Raw genomic sequence first — 9,461 nt, 5'->3', positions numbered from 1 at the left:
AGGGTCTGCAGTGGAGGTGCCGTGCCTCACTCCTCCTGCACAGGCCCGCGTCTGTCTCGCGGCCTCAGCTCGCCCTGCCCGCGGGGCTCTGCAGGGAAAATGAAATGGGAGGCCTGGAGCTCGGGCCCAGGAGGGACCAGAGGGACGGCCCGCTGGGGCACCACGGATGAGCATCCGCACAGTGAAGATGCTCACTTGAGAGGAAACGGAATCCTCGTGTGGTTGGTGGGAATGTGAATGGTGAAGCCGCTATGGAAAACAGTGTGCAGCTTCCTCAAAACCTTAAAACTAGATCCACCATGATCCAGCAATCCCACTTCTGGGTATTTACCAAAAGGACATGAAATCAGTACCTCTAACACATATCCACACTCTCGTGTTCATGCAGCATAATCCACAGTACTCAAGATGTGGAGACGACCCGAGTGCCCACCAGCAGATGAACGGGTACAAGTGGTTCACGTACACAGTGGACTACTACTCAGCCACGACAAAGGAAAGCCTGCCACTGGGACGCAGATGAGCCCAGAGGACATCGAGCTAAGTGAAATAAGCCAGGCCAAGAATGACAAATAACGCACGACCTCGCTTTTATGTGGAATCTAAAACAGGTGACACGGAAGCTGCGTGAACGACGGTTTCAAGGCCGGGGGAGGGGCCGCCGGTGCGACGTGCCGGCGCCGCAGGGCGAGCCGCCCTGGAGAGGCGCGTGCAGCGCCACCTGCCGATGCTGTCCGACATCACGAACTGTGGCCGGCAGCCTTCCTGGGGCCCCTGGGGTATCCTCGGAGAAACCCTATTCTGGATCCTTCACCTAAAGACAGACTGTGAGGCCAGACCACACGGGGAGCCCACGTACTCAACGCGGGTCTGAAAGTGAAACCTCTGGACTCTGAAGGGACGTGTTTTCCCATTTCTACTTCACCCCTTCCAAAAGGTTTCTGTCCTTTCCTGGCTAGAGCTTGATGCTGAAAAAGGAGACCATCCTAGATATGCTTATATACAACCTTTGAGGGCACAGTTTGGAGGTGCAGACGCACAGGACACTTGTAAAAGTGAGACAGCAGAGTCTCACTATAGCCCACAAGGAAGTAGGACTTGTGCACAGGCAGCTGCCTCAGGACCAAAGCACAGATGTCCAGCTGGTTCGCCCGGCGCTTTATAATCAGCTGGTCAGCCAGGCAGCCTGGAAAGGTGCCCAGCATGAACTTGCGGAGAAAAACATCCTCCACCGTTCTCTCTGCAGCATGGTCCTCCCCATCCAGGTTACCTGAAGAGAAAAGGGCACCAGAGTCAGTCAAAACTCCAGAGGGAACACCCAAGAGCACAGGTGCCCAGTTCCACCCCCAACCCCACCTCTTCTCTTCTGTAAATGAGATAAGAACAACTTTAAAGTTCAAAGCACATTATTTCATTAAACTCCCGAACTAACCCTGTGTAGTAGGTACTACTACCGCCCTTGTTTTACAAAAGGGAAGAATGAGCCCATAGCCAAGACACAAAATTCAGATGATCCTTCCACACCCGGTCCCTTTCAAAGTCTTTCTTGAATGCCTTATAAAAGCACTGATCACCCCACTGGCCAAAAAGATGAGGCCTCCAGCTCCTTCTTGAGACTGGAGCTGTAGCTCTCTCACCAGCCAGGCCAGTGGACTTCAGCCAGTGGCCTCTCAGTGTGAATCCTGGAACCCCTGCATCTCTCACAGTATCTGCTGAGCATCCATTCCCACCTCCAGACCATAATATTAGGTCGGTGGGGGAGGGCCAGCCGGATGCCTGCCTGGAGGCTTCCTAACTTGATATCGGAAGCCCTGGCGCCACTGCCCTAATCTGGATGCTCAACTGACATTCCCCGTTCTATACCCTACCCCCACATAACCCTATAAAAACTACGCACCCTGGCCCTGCCCTCCCAGGGAGCGACTTCTTTGGCCCCTCTCCTCTCGGGATCAGGAGCCCTCTCCCAATAAAGGCTTGCTTTTAAAACTTCTCTCGGTGTGTCACACATTTACTTTACACTTAGAACCAGAACCAGAAAAGGGTGCGAGACAAGAATTTTTAAATAATTTCTCAAGATAGGAACTCTGCAAATATCCAAGCTGAGGGCCTTTGTACTGAAAATCCAGCTGATTCTCGTTAACTTGCAGTACTTCTGCTCTGTAAAGTCACTGCGAACAATGAATTAGCAAACACTGAACCACTGCTCCTGGGGATATGTCAAGAGATCAGTACATGTGTGTTTCTATTTAAAGACAACTTATTTATCAAACAGGATTGTTAACAGCGAACTCTCTCCCAACAGTGCTAAAACTGCTGCTTGACAAAAGCCTGTCCCCCCAGGCACGAGTTCCCCACAAGGCCCACCACGGCCTTCTTGCGCTTGGGAACACTGGACAAGCGCTTCCGGATAACCGGCTATTTTAGAAGCACAGCACTGAGAAAAGATGGCACTCACAGGTCTTGAAAAGGACAAATGTGCACTATGTGAGGAAGAGACCAGAGGCAGTGCTGTTACACCTGAGCCGGGAAGGTGCACTGGGCACTGCCGGCATCAAAGACTGAGGGAGAAAGCGGCAAGGGCCAAGCCCGCAAGCACGGAGTCTGGGAAAAAGGGTCACTGCACGTTTGTCCAGTAAAGTTTGTGCTTCAGCGGAAAACTTTGCTATTTAGAGCCCCGCGTGCCCACGACAGATTCTAAGGGGTTCCACTTCTTTCGCTGCCTCTGAGCTATTTTGCCCTCTGTAAATTACGGATGACTGACAGCAGAGCAGAACGGCCATTATCTTTACTCCTGCGAATAATTCCTGTGCAGGTTCAACCGAGTCCTTGCTCCCCATGGAAAAAGCCAGTTCTGCACCCCTTTCAAACGCATTTCGACATTCCGGTCTACAGGTCTCTGCTTTTTTACTTCTCTGAACGTATTTAACTGATTTCTAACTCGCATTGGTTACTCAGCTGAATAAAACCTCTGCCACGTGTTCACGTCGTGTGTGTTGACACAACTGAGAACTCCTTCCGTGGGACCTTCCGTCCACCCACTAGCGCGTTGTCGCCCTCTCCTGCCACCGAGATGGGCACCATCCCCTCACCTGTGTGCAGCGACAGCCAGCCCTTGCGGTGGGCGATGTGGTGAGGCGCGTGCGCCTCTTCGTAGGTCACTGGCTTATCACCTTTGCCCACTCGAACTCGGGCCGCTCGATTCTAGCAGCAAAAAGAAGCCGTGAGTCCGCGCGCCCACCGCCCCAGACTGTGGCACCCCAAACCCCGTCCCCCAGGCTCCCCACGGCCGGCCGTGCGTCCCTCCGCTCACCTTGGCGCAGATCGCGGAGGTGTGCAGGGTGCGCCAGGGACGCGGCAGCTCTCGGCCGCAGGACAACACCTGTGGAAAAGGGGCGTGAGATGGAAACCAGAACCCCCACCCAACTCGCCGGGCCCGCCCGCGTCGCCTACTCACCCGGGGTCCAAGCCCCCGGCTGAACACGGGCGCCGCCATCTTGGGCCAAGCCCAGTGAGTGGGACGTACGACCGCCGGGCGGGGTCAAAGACTGGCGCCCGCGATCGCGGACGAGACCAAATCGAAGCCGGCGCGGGGGTGCGTCGGCCGGGGCGGGGCCTCGCCGTCGGGGCGGGGCTTCTGGGGCGGGGCGGGGCCTCGCGGTGCGGAGTGAGTCCCTCGGGTGGGGCGGGGCTTCTGGGGCGGGGCGGGGTCCGCCGCAATCCCGCGCCAACCCGGGGGCTGGCGAGCCGCGGGCCCGGAGGGCGGGTCTCGCGGCTGCGCAGTTGTGACGTGGGCCGGACGCGTATCGCTGATTTCTGCCTCTTTCCGCCCTGCCACCTTCGTTGTTTACATCCTGTATCACAAACTGAAATTTGATGATGTGGAACGTGAGGTTTCGCCTTCAAAGTCCCCGCACCAGTGTCCCGAAGAGGGAACATGTGGCGCCCAGCGGGCCTCTCCCAGCCCGGTCTGGGGCCCTCTCTTTGGAGGGAAGCAGAGCATTTCCTTAGGTTCTAGAATTAGGCTGCTGAGCTGTCTCCAAATGATATTCTTTAAAACAAAGAAACACCTGGATTTAGCCACAAATGAGGAAGACGTGTTTTGGTTAAAACGTCACACAATTCTTCAAGGATAAGTTTTGCAGAGCGTAGGATTTTACATGTGACCACACCTAGTGTCTGGTTCTTGGGGAAGGAACATTTTCAGTATGGGAGAAAGGGCCGGATGGTAAGGAAAACCATGGGGATGTCACAGGGCCTGTAACAGTCAGACCAGGATGTCACCACTGTAACTGGTATCCAGTAAGTATTGTCAGAGAGAAAAATAACACCAGGTATCTTATTTCAGAACTCAACACAGTAATGGAAGTAAACATGGGCTCTGGAGTTGGGCCCAGGTATAACTGTACAGTTGAGCCTCAGTAGCATTATCTATAAAATGTGTCTGATGATAGTGCCACCTCACAGAGCTGTTAGTATCAACAGCTGTTGTTGGTTGGGTTGAATCATGTGACGTCGCCAGCATTTGGCCATTTTTCACCTGCATCATTCATCCTGATCTTGCTTGCATGTTGCGTGGTTCCCTTGGGACCGAGGACTAGATTGCCATCTATGTGGAGGGGAAATGGAGGCAGAAGTGGAGGGTGAGTTGCCCAGGATCACACTGGAGAAGGGCAGAGAGACCAAGATGTCAGTTTGTGGACTTCAGTCCTTTCCATGATCAAGATTCCTTTGACCACTCGAAGGTGGTTCCTCAAAAAAGGTTAGTAAAAGGACAATGTTTTTCACGCTCACTTCATTAGGAATATTTTATTTCTAAATATTTTTACCTGTGGCCTCCAACTGTTCTCCATATCGGGTAAGGGAACAGAACGAGGATGAGATGTTCTCCGATTACAACTTTCCAAATGTGTGAACTTTCAACTTTTCCTGAAGGACCCTTTTAGACCAATAGTACTTTGTTTTCCATTAAGCTTGATAATTTTATAATTTGGTGTTTTATATATCTGCTCCAAAGTGGTGAGAAACATGGGGTATCTGAATTACTGCTTCCTGGCTGTGCAATTTAGGCAAGTGACTTGACCTGCCGAAGCCTGTTTCCCTCATCTGTAAAATGGGGACAATAATGGTTGTTGTGAAAATTACATTGCAAAATGTCTGACAGAGTGAGCTGCTAATAAACGTGTTTTGCTTTGTTTCTTTTAAAAAGATTGGAGTACCTGATATCTACATCCACTTCAGGAGATGAAGCAGCTATTGAAGGTTCATGAAAACTCACAGGAACACCACCCTAAGCAGAGGAAGGACGAGCTGGTTTTCCAGCAAGGGTGACGCCACCACCTACTTCCACTGGAGCAACGGAAAGCAGCACTGGCCAGCTGAGCGGGGGCTGCTGTGCCTGGGTTCAAGCTCGGCTCGCAAGGTAGCGGGCAATACCATCAAATCTGTGTTTCTCTTTATTCAAGCCACTCTTCCTATGCCTGGGATGTCTTCCCAGGAGTTCCAGATTGACCGAGATATTTCATGGTTTAAATATCCTACCTTTTATCTTTGTTTACACTATGCCTTATTGCAAAGATTTTCAGCTGGTTCCTTGCTGGGGGGCGGGGGTCATGTGAGTTTTTGCCTGATTAACTTAAAACAACATTTTTTTTAATGCATTATTATTAATTGTTGCATTGTTTTAAATTGCCAGGGGATAATCTTAATGGGGTATTGTATTTTTCTATAATGTCCATTTGTGTTTTGATGCACTTCGTTTCTCCGGTCAGTCCTGTAGGAGGCAGCATTGTCCAGGTTTTGCAGTTCAGAAGGAGGTGGTCCGAGGCCCACGTGAGGTTAGAACTGGCAACGGTAGCAAGTCGTCTTCCTCCAAGAATGCATCACTGTCACCAGGTAGGGACCTTCAGAACCACGTGGGAGGGCGTGGCCTGGGCTTCTGCAGTTGAGCACAGAACACTTTCTGGATAAGGAGGATCCACATGTAGGTAAAAGTGACTAACTCCAGGAGCCCGCTAGGGGCCCAGACAGAGCTTTGAGGAGTCGAGGGTGGACATTTGTCCCTCTCAGACACGAGGGAGCCCTTTGGCTCTTCTCACGATGACCAGGATCACACAGTCGCTGTTACACTCTCGGCCGTGGCCACACCTCAGTGCCCACTGGGCCCCATGCCTCAAGTACAGGCTTCGGAGGCACCCTTGCTTTCCCAATGTTCCTTAGAGGATCCGGCCTTGCAAACAGGGTTGTGAATGAACCAGTGTCCTAAAATCCACATTTACATGGGTGACTGCCAGGACCTGATTTGTAGAGAGCCTTTTGAGGCAAAGGCTGTGGGACATTCTTTACGCCCTCTCTACGACCAATGCTGAGATATGATAGTGCTGTCACCCGGCGGGAGATGGCCTCCATCCAGGCCTGCCCTCCTTGGACCACCGGCAGAGGGGCCTGCTGGGTGGTCAGGGGCTGCTTTGAGACGGTCTGTCCAGTGGGTCCAGCACAGCCCAAGGGCTCACCTGGATCAGAGGATAGACTGCTGGCTGGCTGTGAGTGACACCTGTGAGAGGGAGACTCTGGGGCCACTGGACTTGCACAGTCCAGCCAGGAATTACCAGATTCAACCTCAGGGAGGAGTGCCCTAGCCAGAGACTCCTGCCTTCCTGCTGGCTATGAGGCTAGCGCAGAAAACCCCGTTCATGGTGCAAGACTAGCTTGTCCTAATCAGAACTGCTGACACTTCCAGGAATGTGTTTTCTCCCCATATTACCCATCACCAGGAACCCCAGAGGCTCCAAGCCCCAGTGATGGAAACTGGGCCAAACCAGCAATGAAACTAAATCAAGGCATTTGTCTCAAGCCATCCTCTTCCTCCTCACACAGGTAGCTGGTGCTCATTCTCCAACCCCACTTTCCCTCTATCGAGGCACAGGAAGAAGGGATCGGTTCTGTGCATTAAGTCCCAAACTTTGGGGGCACCGAGACAACCCAGTCTCCTGGTAACGACATCAGTTAGAATGACCCTGAGCCATCCTGGGACCCAGGGCCAAAAGTCAGACTGCAGGGCTGGGCGCAGGTGAACAGAAGTGGTTCAGCCAGCAACCGAGACCGCACATCCTGATCTGGACGCTCTGCCATACACAGGAAACTCAAACGAGAGGGCCGAGGCAGACATGCAGGAGGTGAGGTAAGGGCCCTAACAGGAGCACTGGAAGGCCTTGGACCTTTGGGTGGCAGGAGGAGGTGTGGCTGTCCTGCAGAGTCCAGTGTGTGGGTGCTGTGGCGTGAGGGGCAGAACGCTGCCCAAACCAGATCAAGGACACCCTTGACCCCCTTCTGTGGTCCCAACTTATTGGTGCTGGTAAAGCCACACCCTGGATTTTGTTAAAGTCTTACGAACTCAGGTTAGATTTATAGCCTAAATCGTTTTATTACTCAGAGAGGATTTTGCTTTCCCGATAACTCACACTGGAGGGGCTGAGGGAGCCCCACCTCGGCGGGTTCACACTGGTGCCGTTCAGCCCCAGCCCCCTGCCAGGGGCTGTTCTGGTGAGACTAAGATGACATTGAGGATGAGACATGGCTTTATGTGGTTGTAAATCTGCAAATTAACTGTAAGGAACCAGTGATCGACTGAGGGCTAGGGGAGGCGGCCGCTCTCCTCCGCACGAGCCTCGCGTGTGTGCAGACAGGGGTGGACACAGCTCGCTGGCAGCTCCTCCCAAACCAGCCTCTGCACTTCCCACAGGGCAGGTGCTCCTAGGAGACTAAGACTTCAAGAAGGCCAGGGCCACACCAGCGGGAAGCAAAGCCGGGCGTCCCCCATGCTGAGCTGAGCTGCTTCTGGACCGGGAGGGGCGGGCACTCTTGTCCCTAGTCTGATTCCCAGGCCCACTTGCTGCACGGTGGCTGGCTCGGTTCCCTGGGAGCAGCCCACCCGACCCGTGCCGGAGTCACTCTTGCAGCACTAAGCCTGGCTCTGAGGACTGCTGCCCAGTAGCCCGTGGCTCCTCTGGGGCCTCTCAAACCCTGAAGATGCCCTCAGGTCTGATGTGGGGAGCCCTCGCCTGCGAGGGGCCCAGGACCAGGTAGGACAGCCACCTTTAGCCCCAGGATGAGAGCAGGACCTGGGACTGCGGGGACTGGACCTGCATCACAGCACTGACCGCAGGGCCTGGAGACAAACCCCCCGCCCAGGTCACAGAACTAAACATCGATCACCACAAAGGGCGCAGGGCCTGCTCGCTGATTCTTTCTGGAAAAGTCAGGCTCCAGGGAAACGTCTCCCCATTCCTGCTAGAGACAGGCCACGATCCTTTGGCACTGCCAGGCAATTCCAAGATCTCTTGGCACCTGGACCACAAGGTGCCGAGGGGAACCTCCAGCTCATTCTTCAGACTGGTCCATTTTCAAAACTTTAAATGCTTTGGGCAAATATTTGATGTAATTTCACAGTATCTTAGGTCCCGGGGATGTATGGAATAATTTCCCTAATAACTAAGCATTTATTATTAATCTATTTTGGATCCTGAACCCTTCTGAAAATCTGTTGAAAGCTATGAACTCTTTCCCCGTGGGGGAAAAGCACACTCCTACTAATTTTCAGGAATTTGATGACTGAACTTTAACTCTGGACAATGGATAGACCCCCAGCAAAGAACCCTGATTGGCAGGGAAACAGTAGGGCTGGCTTCCCTGCTCCCCGTTTCGGGAAGGGCCAGACGCAGTTCCTGAGGGACTGGCTGACAGTCAATAAGCCAGGGCCTGAACTGGGACCTGAGAGCCTCCTGGGGGAGCTCCTGCTGTGTTCTGTGGGCCGGGGGCAAGCAAGGAGAGGTCTGGGTATGTCCAGGTGAACCAGCATCCTCAAATTCATGTTCTCTAGTAATCCACGAAGAGGCAAGTTTTTAGTACCTAAGAATTAGTTTCAGAAGGAAAAAGGTTTTCCTGAATTCATTATCAAAAAGTGAGCCTCCAGACTTCCAGAACGGCATTCCACCTGGTAGCGTGTCTAAAGGCTCACAGAACATGGGGCCACGCTCTGGACACCGAGGGAGTCGCAACTGTCCCAGGACTCCAGAAAAGGCGCCAGGAGTCTGCATTCCAGGAAGGGGCGTGCAGAGTGCTCACTTACGAGCCGGCAGAGGAGCGCACGCACAGGAGCTCCTGGTCGCCCACCTAGGGGCTGCTTTCCTGCAGCCAGAAAACAGCGCGAAGGAGGCCCCAGGGTCTAAGCCGAGGTTCCCAGAGCAAGCGACACTGCTGGGACTGGGTTCCGACACTCAGCATGGTGGCCCTGACCCTTGGTAAGGACCAACGCAGGCAAGGGTTTACGCTAGACAACTGACGGGCGGGGTCCCAAGTTCTGGCGCGAATGGCAGCAACGCTAGCGGAAGGGAGCTTGGCACCAGACGCAGGGGATGAAACGAGGGCTCAGGCCGAGGCCCGGGCCGGGTGAGACTGGCTGCTGT

At 53.6% G+C, this 9,461-nt stretch overlaps 1 protein-coding gene and 1 long non-coding RNA gene across 2 annotated transcripts; one reads left to right on the top strand and one right to left on the bottom strand.

Moving 5' to 3' along the window:
- Window positions 1-566: 566 nt before the first annotated feature.
- On the bottom strand, window positions 567-3,584 carry MRPS24 (mitochondrial ribosomal protein S24). The gene is made up of 4 exons (XM_016147827.2): window positions 3,455-3,584; window positions 3,311-3,379; window positions 3,090-3,201; window positions 567-1,270 (listed from the first exon to the last, which is right to left on the bottom strand). Exons 1-4 carry the CDS (start codon window positions 3,491-3,493, stop codon window positions 987-989), a joined length of 504 nt encoding a protein of 167 aa, XP_016003313.1. The 5' UTR covers window positions 3,494-3,584; the 3' UTR covers window positions 567-986.
- Window positions 3,585-3,803: 219 nt separating this feature from the next.
- On the top strand, window positions 3,804-7,804 carry LOC118610731. The gene is made up of 3 exons (XR_004953986.1): window positions 3,804-4,759; window positions 5,207-5,419; window positions 5,769-7,804. It is a non-coding gene; the product is annotated as an uncharacterized LOC118610731 (long non-coding RNA).
- Window positions 7,805-9,461: the final 1,657 nt, after the last annotated feature.

This window comes from Rousettus aegyptiacus, unplaced genomic scaffold (genome assembly GCF_014176215.1).
Source record: "Rousettus aegyptiacus isolate mRouAeg1 unplaced genomic scaffold, mRouAeg1.p scaffold_m13_p_13, whole genome shotgun sequence".
In the NCBI taxonomy this organism is placed as follows: domain Eukaryota; kingdom Metazoa; phylum Chordata; class Mammalia; order Chiroptera; family Pteropodidae; genus Rousettus; species Rousettus aegyptiacus.
This window is presented reverse-complemented; position numbering and strand designations above follow the sequence as displayed.

What these genes read in the sequence shown, in the direction of transcription:
- MRPS24 (XM_016147827.2), bottom strand. Translation starts at nt 3,493, where the DNA reads ATGGCGGCGCCCGTGTTCAGCCGGGGGCTTGGACCCCGG. An exon ending in GCCGGGGGCTTGGACCCCGG is followed by an intron (nt 3,380 to 3,454) that starts GTGAGTAGGCGA and finishes CCTTTTCCACAG; the next exon opens with GTGTTGTCCTGCGGCCGAGA. An exon ending in CCTCCGCGATCTGCGCCAAG is followed by an intron (nt 3,202 to 3,310) that starts GTGAGCGGAGGG and finishes TTTTGCTGCTAG; the next exon opens with AATCGAGCGGCCCGAGTTCG.